Below are 27,061 nucleotides of genomic sequence, written 5' to 3'. Positions count from 1 at the left end.
TCTCTACCCACTCTGTCTATACCCTTCATGATTTTGTAAACCTCAATCAGATCCCCCCTCAACCTCCTTTTTTCTAATGAAAATAAACCTAACCTACTCAACCTCTCTTCATAGCTAGCACCTTCCATACCAGGCAATATCTTCGTAAACCTTCTCTGCATCCTCTCCAAAGTGTCCACACCCTTTTGGTAATGTGGTGACCAAATAACTTGCCCACAACTAAAGTTGACTGACAAGTCTGTAATTTCCTGGTCTAGCCCTTTCTTCTTTTTTTAATAATGGGATAACATTAGCATGGGACAACCTGCTGGCACCTTTCCAGTTGCCAAATGATTTGAAAATTTCTGCCAAGAATGCTGACTCAGGAACCCTGAATCTTGCCTCCCTTAACAAGCCTGGAACAAATCTCATCTGGGCCTACTGATTTATCCACTTCTAAGGCTACCTAACTCACTCGTACCACCTCTCTCTGCTAATTTCTTTGAATATTTCACAGTCCTCCATACTGATATCTCCACCTTCAGCATCTTCTTCCATTGTGAATATCGACACAAAGTACTGTGAGAACTGTGCCATCTTCTGTGTCCAAGCACAGTTTACCACTATGTCCCTGTTGGATAGAGAGGTATCAAAGAGGAGCCTTGATCTCCGTGTTTGGTGGAACCCAATTTAACTTTTTTTCAGAGCTATTTACCAATGCAGCATGCAGAGGTCCCTTTCTAGGACACTCTAGCTCTCCCAGTCAAACACAGCATTTTTATACCTTTTTTTGTTAGAATAATTACATACAACATTGATATCATTGTTACGCACATGCCCCTAATTCATACATCCAAAGCGGTAAACACACTATCAATGATGGACATATCTATGGACAGCCCTTGGTCCTCCCATGATCCTATGATGTTTACTGACCACTTTTATCACTAGTCTTTGGGAACTTATAACGATGCTGTATTCATTCACATTCCAATATACAGACAGTTATACACATTCCCAGACATTTGCCAGATGCATCATGTTAATTGATATTTCAGGTTTTTACAAAGATCTGTAGCTTGGGCTGTGCATGAGGAGGTTAGTGGGCTCACCGAGCCGCTGGGTTAGCGTGGAGACATCTCATTAGCACACTGGGTAGCATCATCAGTGTGACTTTGGTGAAGTGCTGTTGTTCTGTCTGGCATGGTTTTTATGTGGATCCTTTCAGTTGGTGAGTGTCACTTTCAAGTCTTCTCCCCGGTGATTTGTACTCTGGATCTATCTCTGTGTTTGTTGATGGCCTTTTTGGCATAAAACCTGGCTTCCAAGAACTCTCTGGCATGTCTCTGGTTGGCTTGTCCCACAATAGTTACTTTGTCTTAGTCGAATTGATGAGCCTCTTGGTCTGTGTATACAGAGAGGAGGAAGGGCGGATCATGTCACTTAGTTGCCAGTTGGTGTTCGGGAAGTCAGATGGTTCGTTTTTTGTTCTGTTTGTCCAATGTAGTGCTTGTTGAAGTTGTTACAAGGGATTTTGTATACCATTTTGCTCCTACATGTGTGTATGGGGTCCTTTGTTCTGATAAATAGTTGACATCATATGGCTATTGATTGGTGTGTTACCATAATACTTAGTGGTTCGAACAGCTCCTGACACAATTCTGCTTTTGGACAAATTGTTGTCCGCATATCGTATCTATAGTTTTGGTTGAATGAGAAGAAGGGGTTGGGAGGGTTGGAATCATCATCAAGTGTTCAAGACTAGAGGAAACACACCATTTCATTAGCTGTATACTCACTGGCATCAAGTTTACCAGGAAGGAAAAGGTGGAACGGGGATTTACAACTAAAGTATACAAGAAACCCACCCACCCAGACCAGATTCTCAACTACAATACCAACCACCCCAATGTCCTCAAATGGAGCTGTGTGAGGACACTATTCAAAACTGCCATGACACATTGCAACACACCAGAACTGTGCAAAGAAAAGGAAGAATACTTACACAAAGCCTTTGCTGACAACGGATACCCCATCAACTTCATCCATTGATGCCTGTCCAACAGACAACGCCAAGAGGACACTGTGCCTACCAACACACTAGCCACCTTACCCCCAGTGAAGAACGTATCGAAATTAACTACCAGCCTGTTACCACCACTAGGTATTGTGGTAGCACACCAACCAACAGCTGGAGCAGGAGCTGACTGAGCCTGGGCTGACCTGGGAGGCAAATCCCAAAACAAGTTGGGTCTAGAGCAAAAGGAGAGCGAGTGCGGACTGAGTCCCGGAAGCAAGTTGTGACTGAAGCCTGGAGTGGGAGCAGAATGAGCACAAGCAAGGTGCGGGCTTTAGCCTGAAACAGGAGCAGAGTGAAGTGGACTGAGTTGGGAGCTGAGTCGTGAACCAGAATCCCGAGTAGGAGCAGAGGCAGCCCAGTCTGGGCAGAAAGATGAGTCCTGGAGGCGAGTCCAGGACAGGGGTTAGCATTTAAAATCAGGGAGGCCTCATGTTCTGAAGCCCAGCTGGTACTATAACTTGTGTATGTTAAAGAGACTTTTTAGTATTATTCTGGACTTTTTAAACTCTGTATTACCATGCTAGTCTACCTTTTTTACTATTTCAAACTGGTAACAACACTGAAAGTATCTATACCTAGGTACCATGTACCTCAGATTGGAGGGAGGGTAATAGGGAAATCCCTGGCAAGTACAGACTAGTCAGTCTTACGTCTGTGTCAACAAGGTTTTGGAAAGAATTCTAAGAGATAGGACTTATGACTATTTGGAAAAACATAGTGTGATTGAAGGCAGTCAGCATGGCTTTGTGAGGGGCAGGTCATGCCTCACAAATTTTATTGAGTTCTTTGGGGAAGTGATGAGACAGGTCGACAATGGTCGAGCAGTGGATGTGGTGTATCTGGATCTCAGTGAGACATTTGATCAAGTTCCCTCCCGTAGGCTCATTCATAAAGTCAGGAAGTATGGGATACAGGGAGACTTGGCTATCTGGATTCAGAATTGGCTGGCTGACAGAAGGCAGAGAGTGGTTGTAGATGGAAAGTATTCTGCCTGGAGGTCCCACAGGGCTCTGTTCTTGGGTCTCTGCTCTTTGTAGTTTTTATAAATGACTTGGATGAGGAGGTTGAGGGGTGGGTTAGTAAATTTGCCGATTTCAAAGGTTGGAGGTGCTGTTGATAGTACCGAGGGCTACTGCTGGCTGCAGCACGACATTGAAAGTATGTAGAGCTGGGCTGAGAAATGGCAGATGGAGTTTAACCTGGATGAATGAAAAGTGATGCATTTTGGAAGGTCGAACTCGAATGCTGAATCTGGGATTAAAGACAGGATTCTTGGCAGTGTGGAGGAACAGAGGGATCTCAGTGTTCAAGTACATAGATCCCTCAAAGTTGCCACCCAAGTGGATAGGGTTGTTAAGAAAGCATATGGTGTTTTGGCTTTCATTAACAGGGGGATTGAGTTTAAGAGCCACAAGGTTTTACTGCAGCTCTACAAGTCCCCGGTGAGACCACACTTGGAATATTGTGCCCAGTTCTGGTCATCCTACTACAGGAAAGATACAGAGACTTTGGAGAGGGTGCAAAGAAGGTTTAGCAGGATGCTGCCTGGACCGGGGGGCTTGTCTTATAAAGAGAGATTGACTAGGCTCGGACTTTTCTCTCTGGAGAGAAGGAGGAAGAGAGGTGACCTGATCTAGGTATATAAGGTAATGAGAGGCATGGATAGAGTCAATAGCCAGGGCAGGATTGACTGCCACGAGGAGTCATAGTTTTAGGGTGTTAGGAGGAAGGTATTGAGCTGACGTCAGCGGTAGGTTCTTTACACAGAGAGTTGTGAATGCATGGAATGCGTTGCCAGCGGTGGTGGTGGGAGCAGAGTCATTAGGGACATTTAAGTGACTGCTGGACATGCACAAGGACAGCAGTGAATTGAGGGGTGCATAGGTTAGGTTATTTTAGTATAGATTTTGAATCATCCTCGGCACAACATCATGGGCTGAAGGGGCATGTTCTGTGCTGTACTTTTGTATGTTCTGTGTTCTCAGATGGCGCTGAGAGGTGAAATGACAAACTTTCCACTGCACTCATTTGAGTCCACATGACATTAAAGGCTATTCTATTCTATTGAATGCTGCCTTAACACCAGTTTTATCTACAAATAGCATTTCCCTGTCCAGTTGGGCCAAACTGTGTCTTTGTAATAGCCTTCCCCAGTTTAGAACTTTCCTTTCCAGCCCATCCTTATTCTTATCCTTTGCTACTATAAATCTAACTAAGTGATAGTTCTAGTCCAAGCTGCCTCTTCCCTTGCTGGGCTTGTATGTTGGCCAAAACATCTTTCCTCAGTGCAAGTTCAGAGTTTTACTCCCTTCCTTCCTTATAACTAAAACTATCACAGTTAATATTTGGCTAGTTCAAGTTAATATTTGACTATTACTGCCTTCTTATTCTTAACTTCTCTGAAATATGATTATATATATATCTCTCTGATGATTGGGATCTACAGAACACAAATTTTTGTGTTTGCTTTAATGCATTTTAATGTTTGTCCCACCAAGGATCTGTTCATCAAGTATAGATACCACTGCGATAGGCAGAACAAAGAACTAAGTTCTGCATTGTCAGTATGATGAGCTAAGAAACAAAATCTCAAAGGTTGTAGTCTCTGGATTATTGCTTAGCCTATAAATTGACAGAGTAAGTCATATTGGAGAGAGTCATATTGGTGGTTCAAAGTCTGATATGGGAGTAGTGTTTAAGAGTGCACTGGGACCAGTAGTGGGCAAAGTGGGATCTGTTCTGATAGAACAGGCTCCACTTGGACCAGAGGACATCTGTTAGTTTTGTAGGTTGCAAAACTAGGAAGGTCAAGTGTGGCACTCCGAAAGCTAGTGCTTCAAAATAAACCTGTTGGACAATAACCAGGTGTGTGATTTATAACGTTGTACACCCTAGTACACCTCCACATCAAGAAGATTCTAACTAAGTAGTAGGAGCAAGGAATCACATTTTAGAAAGATGTGGGTGATTCAAAGAGTACAATCAAGACAGTCAAGAGGGTTTTCTAAGATTACAAAAGGATCTTGATCAAATGGGTCAATGGGTGGGAAAATAGCAGATGGAGTTCAATCTGGATAAATGCAAGGTATTTTGGTTCAACAAACAAGGGTAGTGCTTATACAATTAATGGTCGGGCCTTGGGTAGGGTTGTAGAACACAGGGACCTAGGGATGCAGGGACATAATTCTTTAAAGATTGTGTTGCATATAGACAGGGTGGTTAAAAAGGCAGTGGCCTGCTTGCATTCATTACTCAGTCCTTTGAGTATAAGAAATGGGACATTATGTTGAGGTTGTACAGGACATTGGTGACGGCTCTTCTAGAATACTATGTCCAGTTCTGGTCACCCACTTATAGGAAGGATATTATCAAGCTGGAGAGGGTTCAGAAGAGATCTACCAGTATTTTACCTGGGTATAGGAGGTTTGAGTTATAAAGAAATGCTGGATTAGTTGGGACTTTTTCACTACAGATAGAGTAGATGGCAGTTGTCTTTTTTCTAAGATGGGAATTTCAAGATTAGTGGGCACATTTTTAAGGTGAGAGAGAAAGATTTGAAAAAGACATAGGAGGCAAATGTTTTATACAGAGGGTGGTTCACATGTGGAATAAACTTCCTGAGGAAATGGTGGATGTGGTTACGATTACAGTGTTTAAAAGGCATTTGGATGGTTTGTAGGGATGTGGGCGAGGAGCAGACTGAGGAATTAGTTTACTTTGGGATTATGTTTGGCATGGATTGATTGGACTGAAGGGTCTGTTTCTGGGCTGTATGACTCTAAGCCGAAGGGACTAAGAGGGGAAATGATAAACAGACTACGCTTCAGAGAACACCTCTGGGCCACCCGAACCAACCAACCCAATCACCCCGTGGCTCAACACTTTAACTCCCCCTCCCACTCCACCGAGGACATGCAGGTCCTTGGACTCCTCCACCGGCAGAACACAACTACACGACGGCTGGAGGAGGAGCGCCTCATCTTCCGCCTGGGAACCCTCCAACCACAAGGTATGAATTCAGATTTCTCCAGCTTCCTCATTTCCCCTCCCCCCACCTTGTCTCAGTCGGTTCCCTCAACTCAGCACCGCCCTCCTAACCTGCAATCCTCTTCCTGACCTCTCCGCCCCCACCCCACTCCGGCCTATCACCCTCACCTTGACCTCCTTCCACCTATCCCACCTCCATCGCCCCTCCCCCTAGTCCCTCCTCCCTACCTTTTATCTCAGCCTGCTTGGCTCTCTCTCTCTTATTCCTGATGAAGGGCTTATGCTCGAAACGTCGAATTCTCTATTCCTGAGATGCTGCCTAACCTGCTGTGCTTTGACCAGCAACACATTTGCAGCTGTGATCTCCAGCATCTGCAGACCTCATTTTTTACTATAACAGAAAGGATAGAGAATGCAAATCTGAAAGTCAGCCAGTAGATAAGACTGTGATTAACTAAAGGAGTTAAACAATAAAATTAAAAGCTCTCTAACTGAACGCACAAAGCACTTGAAACAAAACATTACAGAATCTGAGGCATGTTACAGTGCAGGAGATTACTCAGCCCATCTTGTCTGTACTGATTTGTTAATTGAACACAAGAAAAGGGAGAAGCAGTAGACCATCTAGCCCTTTGAGCCTGCTCTGCCATTCAATAAGATCGTGGCTGATCTTTTTGTGGACTCAGCTCCACTGACCTGCCAGTTCACCATAATCCATAATTCCTTCATTGTTCAAAAATCTATCTATCCTGCCTTAAAAACATTCAGCTGAACAGGCTGGGGCTGTTTTCCATGGAGCGTTGGAAGCTGAGGGGTGACCTTATAGAGGTTTACAAAATTATAAGGGGCATGGATAGGATAAATAGGCAAAGTCTTTTCCCTGGGGTTGGGGAGTCCAGAACTAGAGGGCATAGGTTTAGAGTGAGAGGGAAAAGATATAAAAGAGACCTAAGGGGCAACTTTTTCATGCATGGAATGGAATGAGCTGCCAGAGGATGTGGTGGAGGCTGGTACAATTGCAACATTTAAGAGGCATTTGGATGGGTATATGAATAGGAGGGGTTTGGAGGGATATGGGCCGGGTGCTGGCAGGTGGGACTAGATTGGGTTGGGATATCTGGTCGGCATGGACAGGATGGACCGAAGGGTCCGTTTCCATGCTGTACATCTCTATGACTCTCTGAGGCAGCCTCAACTGCTTCATTGGACAGGAAATTACACTGATTTGCAATCCTTTGGGTGAAGAGGTTCCTCCTCTAATTCGTCCTGAATCAGCTCCCCCATATTTTGAAGCTATGTTCCCAGTTAAGATTTCACCCCCTCCTTGTAAACAATGTCTCTGCTTCTACCTTTATACTTTTATATGTTTCTTTAAGATCTCCCTTCATTCTTCTAAATTTGAATAGTTCACATCTACTCAAGCCAACTCTCAATTAGGGAATCACCCCTAGTGAAGCTCGTCATCACCGCCTCCAGTGCAAGTACAACATTTCTCAAGTAAGGAGACCAAAACTATACACAGTACTCCAGTTATTGCTTCATTCTACAGAGCTGCAGCATAACATGGAACACTGAACATACAACATACAACATATGTATGTCAAAAGAGAACAGTATGTCAGTAGTCCAACTAGGGAGGGGGCCATATTGGACCTGGAGGTGGGGAATGAGCCAGGCCAGATGGTAGCAGTTGCGGTGGGGGATTTCTTTGGGAACAATGACCACAATTCTGTAAGTTTTAGAATACTCATAAACAAAGATGAGAGTGGTCATAAGGGAAGAGTACAAAACTGAGCCAAGGCCAATTATATCAAAATTCGGCCGGAGCTGGGAAATGTGGACTGGACACAGCTATTTGAAGGTAAGTCCATATTTGATATATGGGAGACTTTCAAAGATAGGTTAAAGGTAGTGCAGGATAGGCATGTCCATTTGAAAACAAGGGATAGGAAAGGCAAGACTGGTGAACTGTGAATGACTGGATAAATCATGCAATTAGCCAAGAGGAAAAGGGAAGCGTCCAGGCAGTTGAGAGCAGAATGGGCCTTGAGGAATATTGGGAGAGTAGGATCAATCTGAAACGAGGAATCAAGCAGGCTAAAAGGGGTCATGAAATAACTTTTAACGAGCATAATTAAGGAGATTCCCAAAGTCTTTTATTCATTTACTGGGCCTTTGCTCTTTGTAGTTTTAATAAATTACTTGGATGAGGAGGTTGAGGGGTGGGTTAGTAAATTTGCAGATGACACAAAGGTTGGAGATGCCATCGATAGTATTGAGGGCTACTGCAGGCTGCAGCGTGACATAGACAGGATGCAGAGCTGGGCTGAGAAATGGCAGGTGGAGTTCAACCTGGATAAATGTGAAGTGATGCATTTTGGAAGGTCAAACTTGAATGCTAAATATAGGATTAAAGACAGGATTCTTGGCAGTGTGGAGGGACAGAGGGACCTGGGTGTGCAAGTACATAGATCCCTCAAAGTTGCCACCGAAGTGGATAGGGTTGTTAAGAAAGCATATAGTAGTTTGGCTTTCATTAAATGGGGGATTGAGTTTAAGAGCCACGAGGTTTTGCTGCAGCTCTACAAGTCCCTGGTGAGACCACACTTGGAATATTGTGTCCAGTTCTGGTCGCCCGACTATAGGAAAGATACAGAGACTTTGGAGAGGGTGCAAAGAAGGTTTAGCTGCCTGGACTGGAGGGCTTGCCTAATGAAGAGAGGTTGAATAAGCTCGGAGTTTTCTCTCTGGAGAGAAGGAGGAAGAGAGGTGACCTGATCGAGGTGTACAAAATAATGCGTGGATTAGATAGAGTCAATAGCCAGAGACATTTCCCCAGGACAGGATTGACAGGTATGAGGAGTCATAGTTTGAAGATATTAGGAGGAAGGTATAAAGGAGACATCGGAGGTAGGTTCTTTACGCAGAGAGTTGTGAATGCATGGAATGCGTTGCCAGCGGTGGTGGTGGAAGCAGAGTCATTGGGGACATTTAAGTGACTGCTGGACATGCACAAGGAAAGCAGTGAGTTGAGGGGTACATACATTATGTTGCTATATTTTACATTTGGATTAAACCTTGGCACTACACCTTGGGCCAAAGGGCTTGTTCTGTGCTGTACTTTTCTATGTTCTATGTTCTAATATAGATCGATTGGAGAGTTGGGCGGAGAAGTAGCAGATGGAGTTCAATCCGGGCAAATGTGAGGTGATGCATTTTGGAAGGTCTAATTCTCGAGCAAGCTATACTGTAAACAGAAGAGCCTTGGGAAAAGTTGATGAGCAGAGAGATCTGGGAGTGCAGGTCCATTGTACCCTGAAGGTTGCTGCACAGGTGGATAGAGTGGTCAAGAAGGCATGTGGTATGCTTGCCTTCATTGGATGGGATATTGAGTATAAGAGCTGGCAGGTCACATTAAAATTGTACAAGACATTGGTTCTGCCGCATTTAGAATACTGTGTACAGTTGTGGTTGCCACATTACCAAAAGGATATGGACGCTTTGGAGAGGGTGCAGAGAAGGTTTATGAAGATATTGCCTGGTATGGAAGGTGCTAGCTATGAAGAGAGGTTGAGTAGGTTAGGATTGTTTTCATTAGTAAAAAGGAGATTGAGGGGGGACCTGATTGAGGTTTATAAAATCATGAAGGGTATAGACAGGGTGGATAGAGACAAGCTTTTTCCCAGGGTGAAGGATTCAATAATGAGAGGTCATGGGGATACCCGCGGAAAGTACTTTACACAGAAGGTGCTAGGTGCTTTGAAGACGTTGCCAGCAGAGGTAGTAGAGGCAGGCACAGTGTGTCTGGACGGATACATGAAGGATACAGATCCTTCGAAATTGGGTGATAGGTTTAAACAGTGGATTTGGATCAGAACAAGCTTGGAGGGCTGAAGGGCCTATTCCTGGGCTGTACATTTTCTTTGTTCTTTGCTATAGAACACTGAACATTACAGCACAGTACAGGCACTTCAGCCCTTGATGTTGGGCCGATCTGTTAAACCAAGCTGAAGCCTGCCTAACCTACACTACTTAATTCCTGTCCATATGCCTATCCAATGACCATTTAAATGCCCTTAAAGTTGGCGAGTCCACTACTGTTGCAGGCAGTGCAATCCATGCCTCTACTGCTCTCTGAGTAAAGACACTACCTCTGACATCTGTCCTATATCTATCACCCCTCAATTCAAAGCTATGTCTTTTCATGCTAGCCATTGCCATCTGAACAAAAAGACTCTCACTGTCCAGTCTGTCTAACCCTCTGAATATCTTATACGTCTCAATTAAGTCACCTCTCAACCTTCTTCTCTCTAACGAAAACAGCCGCAAGTCCCTCAGCCTTTCCTTGTGAGACCTTCCCTCCATACCAGGCAAGATCCTAGTAAATCTCTTCTCAACCCAAAGCTTCCACATCCTTCTTATAATGTGGTGACCAGAACTGTACACAATATTCCAAGTGCAGTCGGACCAGAGTTTCGTACAGCTGTAGCATAACCTCATGGTTCCGGAACTCAATCCCTGTATGTATAAAAGCTACCACACCATCTGCCTTCTTCACAACCCCATCAACTTGGGTGGCAACTTTCAAGGACACTGAAACCTCTATGCTCATCTATTCTGCCAAGAATCTCAACTTTAGCCCAGTACTGTGTATTCTTGTTGCTCCTCCCAAAGTGAATCACCTCACACATTTCCACATTAAACTGCATTTGCCACCTCTCAGCCCAGCTCTGCAGCTTATCTGTCTCTCTGTAAGCTACCACAGTCTTCGTCACTATCCACAACTCGACCGACCTTAGTGTCATCCGCAAATTTATTAACCCATCCTTCTACGCCCTTGTCCAGGTCATTTATATAAATGACAAACAACAGTGGACCCAAAACAGATCCCACTAATAACTGAACTCCAGGATGAACATTTCCCATCAACCACCACCCTCTGTTTTCTTCCAGCTCGCCAATTTCTGATCCAAACCGCTAAATCACCCTCAATCCCATGCCTCTGTATTTTGTGCAATAGCCTAACGTAGGGAACTTAATCAAACACCTTACTGAAATCCATCTCCATCACATCAGCTGCTTTACCTTTATCCACCTGGTTGGCTACTTTCTCAGAAAATGTGTAAGGTTTGTGAAGCACGACCTACCTTTCACAAAACCATGTTGAATATCCCTCATCAACTTATTGCTTACTCGATGATTATAAATCCTATCTCTTGTAACCCATTCCAATACTTTACCCACAACTGAAGTAAGGCTCACTGGCCTATAATTACCAGGGTTGTCTCTACTCCCCTTCTTGAACAAGGAAACAACATTTGCTATCCTCCAGTCTTCTGGCACTATTCCTGTCAACAATGATGACATAAAGACGAAAGCCAAAGGCTCGGCGATCTTTTCCCTGGCTTCCCAGAGAATCCTCGGATAAATCCCATCCAGCCCAGGGGATGTATCTATTCTTACACTTTCCAGAATTGCTAACACCACTTCCTTGCGAACATCAATCGCATCTAGTGTAGTAGCCTGTATCTAGGTATTCTCATCGACAAGATTGTCTATTTCTAGTGTGAATACTGACAAAAAAGTATTCATTTAGCGCTTCCCCAATATCCTCTGACTGCATGCACAACTTCCCACTACAATCCTTGATTGGCCCGAATCTTACTCTTGTCATTCTTTTGTTCCTGATATACCTACAGAAAGCCTTCGGGCTTTCTTTGATCTTGTCTGCCAATGACTTCTCATGACTGCTCCTGGACTTTCTTAAGCTCTCTCTTTAGGTCCTTCCTGGCTAACTTGTAACTCTCAAGTGCCCTAACCGAGCCTTCACATCTCATCCTAACATAAGCCTTGTTCTTCCTCTTGGCAAAACATTCAACTTCCTCAGTAAACTACGGCTCCCACGCTCGACAACTTCCTCCCTGCCTGACAAGTACAGACTTATCAAGGATCTACAGTATCTGGTCCTTGAATAAGCTCCAAATTTCAATTGTGCCCATCCTCTGCAGTTTCCTTCCCCATCCTATGCATCCTAAATCCTGCCTAATCGCATTGTAATCGCCTTTCACCCAGCTATAACCCTTCCCCTATGGTATATACCTACCCTTTTCCATCACTAAAGTAAACATAACAGAATTGTGGTCATTATGATCAAAGTGCTCACCTACCTCAAAATAATACCTAGCTAGGTTAATTACTGAGTACCAAACTAATGTGGCCTCACCCCTTGTTGGTCTTTTGACATACTGTGTCAAGAAGCCCTCCTGCACATACTGGACAAAAACTGACCCATCTAAAGTACTTGAACTATATTATTTGCAATTATATTTGAAAAGTTAAAGTTTCCCCAGAACAACTACCCTGTCATTCTCACACCTATCGAGGATCAACTTTGCTGTCCTTTCTGGATGAGTGGTGCTGGAAGAGCACAGCAGTTCAGGCATCTATTTGGAGGCCTATAGAAACACTCCCAATAGGGTGACCTCTCCTTTCCTGTTTCTAACCTCCTCCTATGCCACCTCAGTAGCCAAGTCCTCAGACTTCCTTTCTACAACTGTAATACTGTCCTTGACTAACAATTCCACACGACCCCCCTCTTTTACCATCTTCTCTGTTCTTTCTGAAACATCTAAATCCTGGAACCTGCAATAACCATTCCTGTCCCTGCTCTACCCTTGTCTCCGAAATGGCCATAATATCAAAATCCCAGGTACCAAACCATTCTGTAAGTTCACCCACCATATTCCGGATACTCCTGGCGTTGAAGTAGACACACTTCAAACCAACGTCTTACTTGCCTTCTTGTGACCTTGAAACATTATTTTTGACCTCAATACTCTCAACCTCCTATACAATCGAACTACAATTTAGGTTCCCACCCCTCCTGAAGAACATGAGCAAATATGTCCCCCCCAGGATATTGGTACCCCTCTGGTTCAGGTGAAGTCCATCATGTTTGTAGAGGTCCCACCTACCTCAGAAAGAGCCCCAATTATCCAAGAATCCAAAACCCTCCCTCCTGTACCATCCCTGTAGCCACATGTTCAACTCCACTATCTCCCTATTCTTCGCCTCGTTAGCACAGGCAACAAACCAGAGATAACAACTCTGTTTGTTCTAGCTCTAAGCTTCTACCCTAGCTCCCTGAATTTCTGCCTTAAATTCCCATTTCTCTTCCTATCTATATCATAGGTGCCTATGTGGACCATGATAAGGGGCTGCTCCCCCTCCCCCTCAAGGATCCCAAAAACATGATCAGAGACATCACGAACCCTGGCACCTGGGAGGCAACACACCAACCCTGAGTCTCTGCCATTCCCACAGAACCTCCTATCCGACCCCCTAACTATGGAGTCCCCAATGGCTAAAGCTCTGCTGTCTTACCCCTTCCCTTCTGAGCGACCGGAACAGATTCTGTGCCAGAGACCTGAGCCCATTGCTTAACGTCGTAAGTTGTTCCCCCCAACAGTATCCAAAACTGCATTCTCATTATTGAGGGGAACGGCCACAGGGGATCCCTGCACTGCCTGCCAATTCCTGTTCCATCCCCTGACTGTAACCCATTGGCCTTTTTCTTGTACTTGAGGTGCAACTACCTCACTGTAACTCTCTCAATAACCCCTCCACCTCCTGAATGATCTGAAGTTCATCCCAGCTCCAGCTGTAGTTCCCTAACTGTTTTCGAGAAGCTGGAGTTGGGTGCACTTCCTGCAGGTGTAGTCAGCAGGGACACTAGTGGTAACCCTTACCTCCCACATTCTGCAGGAGGAACATTCCACTGCCCTAACCTCCATCCCCATTATTCCAAATTCCCACTGAGACTACTGAAAAATCAAAAACACAAGAAACTAATCACCATACCAATCCGGTGCACAGAACCTTCTTTTTGGTTACAGGAGGAGGATGGGTGGGAAACACTACTGAATAGTGTTTCAGGTAAAGCAACGGTGCAAATATAAAGTCTCACTTACTCAGCAATCTCATGTCCGCTCCTGCTCAGTGTGCACTTTGCCTGTATACGAGGTAAGTTTTTAAATATTTTAAATTTACCTTCCCTTCGGGCCTCTGGTCCTCACTGTTGCACATCCTACTCCAACCCTCTGGCAATGAAGGTCAAAATTCCATTTGCCTTCTTACTTCCCTGCTGCATCTGCAAACCAACTTTTTGTCATATGTGCACAAGGATACCCAGGTCCCTCTGCATAGCAGCATACTGCAATTTTTTTACCAGTTAAACACTGGTCTATTTTACTGTAATTCCTACCAAGATGGATGACCTCACATTTGTCAACATTGTACTTCATCTGCCAGACCTTTGCCTTCTCATTTAACCTATTTAAATCCCACTGTAGATGTTCCATGTCCTCTGCATACTTTGCTCTACCTCATATCTTATTAAATTGTAAACAATTGTGGTCCCAATACTGATCCCTGAAGCACACTACTAGTGACTAATCGCAAACCAAAAACACATCCATTTATTCCCACTGTTTGCTTTCTGTTAGTTAACCAATGTTCCTTCCATGCTAATGCATGACCCATGATGCCATGCACCTTTATCTTATACAGCGACACCATATCGAATGTTTTGTGGAAATTCAAATACACCACATCCACCAATTCCCTGTTGTCCACCATATGTCTTCAAAGAATTCTAATAAATTAGTTAAACATGACCTGTTTTTCGTGAACCCATGCTGCATCTGCCCGATGAGACAATTTCTATCCAGATGTCTCACTATTTCTTCTTTGATGATCGATTCAAACAGTTTCCCCACTGCAGAAGTTAACGAGCCTATAGTTACACGACTTTTGTCTTCTTCCTTTTTTAAACAATCACATTTTGCTGTTTTCCAAACTGGAACCACATCAGAGTGCAGTGAAGTTTGGTAAATTACCACAAGTGCATTTACTATTTCCTCCACCATCTCTCTTAGTACCCTGGGATGCACTCCGTCAGGGTCAAACAGCATGGTGCTGGAAAAGGTGCAGCAGGTCAGGCAACATCCAAGGAGCAGGAGAGTTGATATTTCAAGCATTAACTCTTCATCAGGAATGTGGAGGGTGAAGCGGGCTGTGACATAATTAGGGTGGGGTGAGGGTGGAGCTGTGGGAAAGGTAGGTGGGATGGCAATACGTGGATGCAGGTAAGAGGTGATTATAATAGATCACAGGGAAGGGTGGAGTGGTTAGGTGGGAAGAAAGGTAGGCAGGTAAGTCAGGTCAAGAGGGCAGTACAGAATTGGAGGGTTGAATCTGGGATGAGGCGAGGGGTGGGGAAATTTGGAAACTGGTGAAGATGCCAGTGTTGCACTGGGGTGTAAAAAGTTAAAAATCACACAACACCAGGTTATAGTCCAACAGGTCTATTTGGAAGCACTAGCTTTCAGAGTGCTGCTCCTTCACCAGGTGGTTGTGATGTATAAAATCATAAGACACAGAATTTATAGCATAAGTTTACAATGTGATGTAACTGAAATTATATATTGAAAAAGACCTGGATTATTTGTTAAGTCTCTCATCTTTTAGAATTAACATGTTGGTTTCAGTTCTTTCATATGTAAATCGCAGAACAGCTGCCCTGTGTGAGACTGTCTGTGCCATAATGGTCACACTGATTAACATCTAAAAAAGGGATTGACAGAACCTTACATGGATTCAAACCGTTTTTGAGCAAAGTAAACAGTAACTCTGCAAGTACAAATTTACCTCACAAACATATATGTATGTGTGCACGTGGGTGTGGGTGTGTGCGCGTATGTGTGAGAGTGTGAGTGTGAGTGTAAGTTCAGTGTTGATGCTGTGTGGGTTTAAGGTCCCAAGGCGGAAGATGAGATGTTCTTCCTCCAGTCGGCGAGTGATTCCATCAGGGCTAGAACACTTGTCTACCTTTAGCCCGATTAACTTGCATGACACTACTCTTCAGTGATAATGATCATTTCTAGGTCCTCACCTGCCATAACCTCCTTGTCATCAATTATTTGCATGTTATTTTTGTCTATATCACTGTGAAGACCAACACAAAATGCCTGTTCAAGACTTTGGCCACCTCTTCATTTCCCATTATCGAATCCCCTTTTCATCCTGTAAAGGATCAAGGTTTACCTTAGCCCACTCTTTTTCGTTTTATATTTTCGTAGAAACTTTTGCTTTCTGTTCCGATATTCTGAGTAGTTTAGTCCCATAATCCATCCTTGAATGTGGAAAAGTTGCCAAGGCCAGATGGATTATTCCATACGATGTTGAAGGAGGTCAGGGAGGTAATAGCAGATAATCTGAGGATTATTATCCAATCTTCACTGGACACAGGTGAGGTACCAGGGGACTGGGAGAATGCAAATGTGGTTCAGTTACTTAAAAAGGGTACAAAAGAAATGCCAAAGATTATCGGCCAATTAGTCTTACTTTGGGAGAGGACAAAATGGTAGAGGAGCACAACAGGTCAGGCAGCATCCGAGGAGCAAGAAAATGTCATCAGGAAATGTCAGGCTTTTGCCCGAAACTACGATTTTCTTGCTCCTCGGATGCTGCCTGACCTGCTGTGCTTTTCCAGCACCACTCTGATCTAAACTCTGGTTTTCAGCATCTGCAGTCCTCACCTTTGCCTGGCAAAATGGTAGAATCAATCCTGAGAGACGGAATAAACTATCACTTAGAAAGGCATAGACTATTCAGAGATAATTAGCATGGCATTGTTGAAGGAAGTTCACACCTTACAAATTTGTTTAAGTTCTTTGAGGAAGTGACAAGTAGAATCTATCAGGAGTGGATAATATCCACGTGGATTTTAGTAAAGCATTTGACAAGGTCCCATATGGCAGTATGGTCAGAAAAGTAAAAGCCCATGGGATAGTGGGTAATGTGTTCAATTGGATCCAAAGTTGGCGTAGTAACAGGAAAGGAGAAAAGAGGTCTGCAGATGCGAGATCAGAGCTGAAAAATGTGTTGCTGGACAAGCGCAGCAGGTCAGGCAGCATCCAAGGAGCGGGAGAATCGACGTTACGGGCATAAGCCCTTCTTCAGGAATGAGGAGAGTGTGCCAAGCAGGCTAAGATAAAAGGTAGGGAGGAGGGACTTGGGGGAGGGGCGTTGGGAATGAGACAGGTGGAAGGAGGTTAAGGTGAGGGTGATAGGCCGGAGTGGGGTGGGGGCAGAGAGGTCGGGAAGAAGATTGCAGGTCAGGAGGGCGGTGCTGAGTTCGAGGGTTAGGACTTAGATAAGGTGGGGGGAGGGGAAATGAGGAAGCTGGAGAAATCTGATTCTTCCCTTGTGGTTGGACGGTTCCTAGGTGGAAGATGAGGCGCTCTTCCTCCAGGCATCATGTTGCCATGGTCTGATGATGGAGAAGGCCAAGGACCTGCATGTCCTCGGTGGAGTGGGAGGGAGATTTAAAGTGTTGAGCCACGGGGCAGTTGGGTTGGTTGGTCCGGGTGTCCCTGAGGTGTTCTCTGAAACGTTCCACAAGTAGGCGGCCTGTCCCCAATACAGAGGAGGCCACATCGGGTGCAGCGGATGCAATAGATGATGTGTGTGGAGGTGCAGGTGAATTTGTGGCGGATATGGAAGGATCCCTTGGGGCCTTGGAGGGAAGTGAGAGGGGAGGTGTGGGCGCAAGTTTTGCATTTCTTGCGGTTGCAGGGGAAGGTGCCGGGAGTGGAGGTTGGGTTGGTGGGGGGTGTGGACTTGACGAGGGAGTCACGAAGGGAGTGGTCTTTCCGGAACACTGATAGGGGAGGAGAGAGAGATTTATCTTTGGTGGTGGGGTCTGTTTGGAGGTAGCGGAAATAACGAAGCAGAGGTCTTTGAGGCCTTCGTGATGGGGGCCAAAACATCATCTCCCAGACCATCCATAACCTCATCACCTCAGGGGATCTCCCATCCACCGCCTCCAACCTCATAGTCCCACAACCCCACACCGCCCATTTCTACCTCCTGCCCAAAATCCACAAACCTGACTGCCCTGGCCGACCCATTGTCTCAGCCTGCTCCTGCCCCACCGAACTCATCTCCGCGTACCTTGACATGGTCCTGTCCCCCTTAGTCCAAGAACTCCCCACCTACGTTCGGGACACCACCCACGCCCTCCACCTCCTCCATGATTTTCACTTCCCCAGTCCCCAACGCCTTATCTTCACCATGGACATCCAGTCCCTATACACCTCCATCCCCCATCACGAAGGACTCAAAGCCCTCCACTTCTTCCTTTCCCGCCGCACCAACCAGTACCCTTCCACTGACACCCTCCTTCAACTGACTGAACTGGTCCTCACCCTGAATAACTTCTCTTTTCAATCCTCCCACTTACTCCAAACTAAAGGAGTTGCCATGGGCACCCGCATGGGCTCCAGCTATGCCTGCCTCTTCGTCGGATATGTGGAACAGTCCATCTTCCGCAGCTACACTGGCACTATCCCCCACCTTTTCCTCCGCTACATCGATGACTGTATCGGTGCTGCCTCGTGCTCCCATGAGGAGGTCGAACAGTTCATCCACTTTACCAACACCTTCCACCCCAACCTCAAATTTACCTGGACCGTCTCAGACTCCTCCTTCCCCTTCCTAGACCTCTCCATTTCTATCTCGGGCGACCGAATCAACACCGACATTTACTATAAACCGACTGACTCCCACAGCTACCTGGACTACACCTCCTCCCACCCTGTCCCCTGTAAAAACTCCATCCCATACTCCCAATTCCTTCATCTCCGCCGCATCTGCTCCCAGGAGGACCATTTCCAATACCGTACAGCCCAGGTGGCCTCCTTCTTCAAAGACCGCAATTTCGATGATGCTCTCCACCGCATCTCCTCCACTTCCCGCTCCTCCGCCCTTGAGCCCCGTCCCCCCCAACCGCCACCAGGACAGAACCCCACTGGTCCTCACCTACCACCCCACCAACCTCCATATACAGCGTATCATCCGCCGTCATTTCCGCCACCTCCAAACGGACCCCACCACCAGGGATATATTTCCCTTCCCTCCCCTATCAGCGTTCCAAAAAGACCACTTCCTTCGTGACTCCCTCGTCAGGTCCACACCCTCCCACTCCGGCCTATCACCCTTACCTTAACCTCCTTCCACCTATCGCATTCCCAACGCCCCTCTCCCAAGTCCCTCCTCCCTACCTTTTATCTTAGCCTGCTTGGCACACCTCCCTCATTCCTAAAGAAGGGCTTATGCCCGAAACGTCGATTCTCCCGCTCCTTGGATGCTGCCTGATCTGCTGCGTTTTTCCAGCAACACATTTTTCAGCTAAGTAACAGGAAACAAAGGCAATAGTCAATGGATGCACTTGCAAATGGAAAGCTGTTTCCAGTGGTGTTCTGCAAGTCTCAGTGTTGGGACCCCTGCTGTTATTTTGGACATTAACAGTTTAGACTTGAATGTAATGCACAATTGGGAAATAGAGGAAAGTGGACTTCAGGAATGTCAGATCAGCAATGATCGTGTTGAATGGTGGAGCAGGCTTGAGGGGCCAATTGGCTTGCTCCTGTTCTTATTTGTTATGATCTAAATGCTAGATTAGAGTGGTGCTGGAAGTGCACAGCAGTTCAGGCAGCATCTGAGGAGCAGGAAAATTGACGTTTCGGGCAATAGAGGCGGAGATCCTGCCAGGTGGAGAGATAAGCTAGAGGAGGGTGGGGGTGGGGAGAAAGTAGCATAGAGTACAATAGGTGAGTGGGGGAGGGGATGAAGGTGATAGGTCAGGGAGGAGAGGGTGGAGTGGATAGGTGGAAAAGGAGCTAGGCAGGTAGGATAAGTCATGGGGACAGTGCTGAGCTGGAAGTTTGGAACTAGGGTGAGGTGGGGGAAGGGGAAATGAGGAAACTGTTGAAGTCCACATTGATGCCCTGGGGTTGAAGTGTTCCGAGGCGGAAGATGAGGCGTCCTTCCTCCAGGCGTCTGGTGGTGAGGGAGCGGCGGTGAAGGAGGCCCAGGACCTCCATGTCCTCGGCTGAGTGGGAGGGGGAGTTGAAATGTTGGGCCACGGGGCGGTGTGGTGATCACCTCCATCCCCTCCTGCACTCACCTATTGTACTTTATGCTACTTTCTCCCCCACACCCACCCTCCTCTCATTTATCTCTCCACCTTTCAGGCACTCTGCCGATATTCCTGATGAAGGGTTTTTGCCCGAAACCTCGATTTTCCTGCTCCTCAGATGCTGCCTGACCTGCTGTGCTTTTCCAGCACCACTCTAATTTAGAATCTGGTTTCCAGTATCTGCAATCCTTGTTTTTACCTATGGTCTAAATGCCACCATTTCCCAGCAGCTTTCAGTTCTGTAATAACGGGTCACTGGACTCGAAGCATTTTTTTTTCTCCACAGATACTGCCAGACCTGTTGAGTTTTCCAGCATTTTCTGGTTTTGTGTCAAGGACAGTTTACACTTGGGCAGTAAATGATAGCTCATTCCATGGTGTTCACATCCCAATATAATAAATTCCCAAAATCCATTTCCTTGATAGCCTTGTGGAAGTTGAGGACTGCAGATGCTGGAGATCAGATTCTCGATTAGAGTGGTGCTGGAAAAGCACAGCAGGTCAGGCAGCATCTGAAGAGCAGGAGAATCGACATTTCCTGATAAAGGGCTTATGGCCTTAAAGTGTCAAGGTTTCTGCTCCTCCAATGCTGCCTGACCTGCTGTGCTTTTCCAGCACTACACACTCGTCCGTGATAGCCTTGTAGTGTGTCTTCTTCTCTGAAAACATGATAGATTCTTGCTACTACAACTTTATTCCAATTGACTTCTAAGCAAGTCGGGCATCTCTCCAGTTGTGACTGCTTGGAGACTGCTAATAACAGCACCTCTGCTGTTCGAAGCCTCTTCAACTTTTTGAATATACTTCAGGTCCTTCTTTCCTAATAGTTGTAAGTCTCAAGTCAACCAACATGTTAGCAAGTATCATCTCAGGTAGCTTGTTGGTCATGTATGTGAATAGATAAAATATAAAGAATATGAATTTGTATGATTGCTTGTAAATGTGATGTTGAATTTATTGTTTCAATAAAAAGTTAGATCTTCATAGAACATAAAATCTGAAATCCATTTTTCCTCAATGTTGTTCTCAAATGCTAATGGTTATAAACCTTCATAATATTGTCATGTCCAAGCAATGGACATTTTTCTGAATTATGCTGTAAAAATGTTAGATAATACAGATTAATAAACTGATGTTTAATTTAATCAACAAGTTATTGAAACCTTTTTCAGCTAGAGATCTATTAACCTTTCCTTTTGTGTTGGTGATGTTTCTACTAGACCAAAGCCAGTAACACATGTGTCACGATGCTATGACAGTGACAGTTTTACGCCATCTGTAGATATGCAGCACATTGAACAAAGTCCAGAGAGGATGTATTATCATAAACAAAACCGCAACTCGGAGAGTAGATGCATCAGGGATCCCATGTCCCGAAGTTCAGCACTACGGAGGCAAGCTGTTGAAAATTGGCACCGTAGGCCACATCGTAACAGCACAGAGGGAGAAGAAGGTGATGTGTCAGATGCAGGATCTAGAACAACAGAATCTGAGGCAGAAATATGGGAACCAGAAAGTAAATGTTCAGCAGAGGTACAGAAATTTGGATCAAATCGTGCCAAGGCTTACCGACTGGGTTCAAGTAAGTACTGCCATTTTCCCTGACAGCATGGACACGTTGAATAAAATAACCATACTTGAAATTCATAGTTAAGAAATAGGAGCTGGAATAATTAGCTGAAGGGAAAAATATTTGTAAGGTATCTTGGGATAAGGCTGGGAAGTGTGACTTAATCATTTGCTCTTGCAATGAACCCACAGGGAAACAACAGGATAAATGGCATCCTTCAGTTTTGTAAATGGCTTATAGCAAATACACTCAGGCCTATTGGATGAGGGTGTAGAAGGATGGGTTAGTAACTTTGCAGATGACACTACGTTCGGTGGAGTGCAGAAGGATATTGCAGGTTACAGATGGACATGGATAAGCAGCAGAGCTGGGCTGAGAGGTGGCAAATGGAGTTTAATGTGGAAATGTGTGAGGTGATTCACTTTGAAAGGAGCAACAGGAATGCAGAGTACTGGGCTAATGGTAAAATTCTCGGTAGTGCAGATGAGCAGAGAGATCTCAGTTCCATGTACGTAGATCCCTGAAAGTTGCCACCCAGGTTGATAGGGTTGTGAAGAAGGCATATGGTGTGTTAGCTTTTATTAGTAGAAGGATTGAGTTTCAGAGCCATGAGGTTATGTTGCAGCTGTACAAACCTCTGGTGCAGCCACACTTGGAGTATTGCCTACAGTTCTGGTCGCTGCATTATAGGAAACTTTGGAAAGGGTTCAGAGGAGATATACGAGGATGTTGCCTGGTATGGAGGGAAGGTCTTACAAGGAAAGGCTGAGGGACTTGAGGCTGTTTTCATTGGAGAGAAGAAGGTTGAGATGTGACTTAATTGAGACATATAAGATAATCAGAGGATGGATAAGGAGAGCCTTTCTCCTTGGATGATGATGGCTCACACGATTGTCCATAACTTTAAATTGAGGGATGATAGATATAGAACAGGTGTCAGAGGTAGTTTATTTACTCAGAAACTAGGAGGGATGTGGAACGGCCTGCCTGTAACAGGAGTAGACTCACCAACTTTAAGGGCATTTAAATGGTCATCGGATAAACATATGGATGAGCTGAATTCCAAAGGTGAGATGAGAGTGACAGCCTTGATATTAAGGCTACATTCGAACTAGTGTGGTACCAAGGAGCCTGAGGAAAACTGGAATCAATGCAGCAAACTTTCTGCTGGTTGGAGTCATACCTGACACATTGGAAGATGGTTAGAGGACAATCATTGCATCTATAGGAAATGTCTGCAGGAGCTTCTCAGGGTAGTGTCCTCAGCCCAACCATCTTCAACTGCTTCATCAATGACCTTCCCTCTACCATATGGTTTGAAATATAGATGTTTGCTGAAGCAATCTGTGTTCAACTGCAGTGAGGTGTTGTAGTAAGAACGGAGAAGATGTTAAAAGTAGGGGGGTGGGGGGGGTGGTGAGGTGTGGCATTGTTAATCAAGGATAGTATTACAGCAGCTGAGATAATGTTTGAGGACTCATTCATTGAGGTAGTTTGGGCTGAGGTTAGAAATAGTAAAGGAGAGGTCACACTGGGTCAGTTTTTGTTCAATGTGTGCAGTAGAGTTTTCTACACAGTATGTAGACAGGCAAAAAGGGACGATGCCATATTGGATTTGGTACTGGGGAATGAACCTGGTTAGGTGTTAGATTTGGCGATAGTGATGACAATTCTGTTATGTTTACAATAGCAATGGGCAGGGATAAGTGTATACCGCAGGGCAAGAGTTATAACTGGGGGAATATGATGCAATTGTCCTTGATAAGTATATATAGCTATCAGGTAGGGAGGTAGTGGTCGAGAGAGGGAGCCATGGTTTACTAAAGAAGTTAAAGCTCTTGTCAAGAAAACGAAGAAGGCTTATGTGAGGATGAGGTGTGAAGCCTCAGTTAGGGGGCTTGAGAGTTATAAGTTAGCCAGAAAATATGTAAAGAGAGGGCTAAGAAGAGCAAGGAGGGGCCATGAGAAGTTGTTGGCGGATAGGATCAAGGAAAACCCTAATGCCTATGTTCATCAATTAGCCACAAAACGACATGACCCTCTCTCACTAGTATCCTCACATACAGATAAGGAAGGACACCACTTTGACTGGGACAATACATCCATCCTAGGGCAAGCCAAACAGAGACACGCACGAGAATTCCTAGAAGCATGGCATTCCAACCGGAACTCTAACAATTAACACATCAAGTTAGACCCCATCTACCACCCCCTGAGGAAAAGAACAGGAAATGACGTCACCACAGGGAATGACATCAACAATCCAAAGAAACCCAAACATATGAATAGAAAGGAGGAATAATCAGCAGTGCTTTGTCTGGCGGCTCACTGAAGATATTACCTAGTATGGTGATGAGACGTCTGAAAATGAACCTTTCAGCTCAAAAGCGAGCAAACCTACATCCAAAATCTCAACCTAAGCTACAAATCTTCTCAAAACTTGCTACGGTAAATTAGTGATAAAAGAATGACTAGAGTAAGATTAGGGCCAATCAAATCCAGCAGTGGGAAGTTGTGTGTGGAACCTGAGGACATAGGGGAAGTGCTTAATGAATACTTTTCATCAGTATTCACATTGGAAAAGGGGAATGTTAGTGAGAATATGGAGATACAGGCTACTGGATTTGATGGGATTGCAGCTGACAAGGAGGAGGTTTTAGCAAATTTGGAAAATCTGAAAATAGGTAAGTCCCCTGAGTGGATGGGATTTATCCTCAGATTCTCAGGGAAAACAAGGAGGACATTACAGAGCCTTTGGCTTTGATGTTTATGTCATTATTGTCAAAAGGTGTAGTGCCAGAGGACTGGAGGGTAGCAAATGTCCCCTTGTTTAAGAAGGGGAGTAGGGACAACCCTGGTATGATGAAGGGCTTTTGCCCGAAACGTCGATTTCGCTGCTCGTTGGATGCTGCCTGAACTGCTGTGCTCTTCCAGCATCACTGATCCAGAACCTGGTAATTATAGGCTAGTGAGCCTTACTTCGGTTTCAGTAGGGTCTGGTAAAGGTTATAAGGAATAGGATTTATAATCATCTGCAAAGGAACAACTTGATATGGGAGATTCAACACGGTTTTGTGAAGGGTAGGTCATGCATTGTGGAAGATTTTGGTCATATCTTGGGGACAATCTATATCACAGTAGAGGAGGTGTTAGATCTATTAGAGTGCATGAAAGTGGATTCCTGGTCCTGACTAGATATATCCAAGAACACTGCAAGAGGCTAGAGTGGAAATTGCAGGGGCCTAGCTGATATTTTTGCATCATCGTTAACCACGGGTGAGGTCCTGATAGATTGGAGGGCAGCGCGTGTTGTGCCCTTATTCAAGAAGGACATCTGTGGTGCACAAGTTACTTGAGAAGATTCTAAGGGATAAGGTATACTTGCATTTGGAAAGAAATGGTTTGATGAGGAATAGTCAGCATAGCTTAGTGTATGGGAGATCATGCCTCACAAATTTGTTAGAGTTCTTGAATGAAGTGACCAGGAAGATTGATGAGGGCAAGGTGGTGGACTTTGTCTATATAGAAGGCAGTAAGGTCTTTGATAGGGTAGTCTGCTGTGGAAAGTTAGATCACATGGAACCCAGGGGGAGCTGGAAAATTGGATACACAATTTGATGATAGGAAGCAGAGGGTCGTAGTGGAAGGCTGCTTATTGGACTGGAGTCCTGTGACTAGTGGAGTGCCTCAGGGATTGGTGCTGGGCCCATTGCTGTTTCTTATCGTATCAATAATTTGAATGAGAAGATAGAAGGCAAGACTTGTAAGTTTGCAGATGACATTAAAATAGCTGGTATTGTAGACAGTGAGGAAGGTTATCAGAAATTGCAGTAGGATTTTGATCAGCTGGGAAATTGGGTTGAGCAATGGCAAATGGAGTTTAATATACATAAGTGTGAGGTCTTACATTTTGGAAAGTCAAATCAAGGTAGGAGTTTCATGGTGAATGATAGGGCCTTAAGGAGTGTAGTGGAACAGAGGGACCGTGGAGTTCTTAGGTCATAGTTCATAGTTCTCTGAAAGTGAAGTCACAACTCGACAGGGCAGTGAAGGAGGCTTCGGCACATTGGCCTTCATCAGTCAGGGCATGGAATATAGAAATTGGAAAGTTCTATTGCAGTTGGACAGGACATTGGTTAGGCCGCACTTGGAGTATTGTGTTCAGTATTGGTCACCTTGCTGTAGGAAGGATGTTGCTAAACTGGAAAGAGTGCAGATGAAATTTATAAAGATGTTGCCAGGACTCAAAGGTGTGAGTTATAGGGAGAGGTTGGACAAGCTAGGACTGTTTTCTTTAGATTGTAGGAGACTGAGAAGTGTCTCAGATCATGAGAGGCATGGATAGGGTGAATGCACTCAGTATTTTACCTAGGGTTGGGGAATCATGGACTAGAGGGCATCAGTTTAAGGCTAAAGGGGAAAGAATAAAAAGGAACCTGAGGGGCAACTTATTTATGCAGAAGGTGGACCTCATATGGAATGAGCTGCCAGTGGAAGTGATTGAGGTGGGTACATTAACAACATTTAAAAGGCATTTAGACAAATGCATGGGTAGGAAAGGTTTAAAAGGATATGGGCCAAGTGCAGGGAAATGGGGTTAGTGTGGACAGACATCTTGGTCGGCATTGCCCAGTTTGGGTCAAAGGGCCTGTCTCTGTGCTGGAGGACTCTGTGACTCTATCTTCATGTTTACTGCTTTCCTGAGGCAGGAGGAAGTATAAACGGAGTCAGTGGATGGAAGCCTGGTTTGTGTGACGGATAGAGTTGTATACACAGCTGTAATTTGTTGTGGTCTTGGGCAGAAAGCAGTTGTCACAACATGATGTGATGTATCTGAATAGGATGCTTTGTTCTGCTGCAATTCTAAAAATTGGATGAGTCATTGTATACGCGCCGAATTTTCTTAACCTTCTGCAGAGGTCGAGGCGTTGATGTGTTTTCTTGACCGTGATGTAGATGTGGATGGCCAGGACAGGATTGTTGGTGATATTTACTCTTAGGGAGGTGAAGCTCTCAACCATCTCCAGTTCAGCACCATTGTTCCAGACAGGAACATGCCCACTCTGCTTCCTGAAGTCAATGACCAGCTCCCTCATTCTACGACATTGAGGGAAAGATTTTTGACTTTACACCATGCTACTAAGCTCTCTATCTCTTTCATGTTTTTTGCCTTGTCATTGTTAAAGGTCAGATCTATTATGGTGGTGTCATCAGCAAACTTGTGAATGGAATTAGAGCTGAATTTAGCCACATAATCGTGGGTGTGTAAGGGGCAGAGCATGCAGCATTGTGGGGCCTTGGAATTGAGGCATTATCTCCAGTCCTTACTGATTGGCGTCTGTGGTTCAGGAAGTCAAGGATCCAATTGCAGAGAGTGGAGCAGAGTACTAAGTTTCGGAGTTTG

The 27,061-nt window shown here is 44.9% G+C and overlaps 1 protein-coding gene across 1 annotated transcript in view; it reads left to right on the top strand.

Moving 5' to 3' along the window:
• fbxo41 (F-box protein 41) overlaps positions 1–27,061 on the top strand; it is a 320,938-nt gene that overhangs the window by 44,721 nt on the left and 249,156 nt on the right. The window contains exon 5 of the mRNA XM_060827707.1: positions 21,308–21,663. Coding sequence (XP_060683690.1) covers positions 21,308–21,663 — 356 coding nt within the window. The remainder of the gene's footprint in view (positions 1–21,307; positions 21,664–27,061) is intronic.

Source organism: Hemiscyllium ocellatum, chromosome 1, assembly GCF_020745735.1.
Source record: "Hemiscyllium ocellatum isolate sHemOce1 chromosome 1, sHemOce1.pat.X.cur, whole genome shotgun sequence".
Taxonomy (NCBI): domain Eukaryota; kingdom Metazoa; phylum Chordata; class Chondrichthyes; order Orectolobiformes; family Hemiscylliidae; genus Hemiscyllium; species Hemiscyllium ocellatum.
Note: the sequence above shows the minus strand (reverse complement) of the source record. Positions and strands in the feature narration are given on the sequence as shown.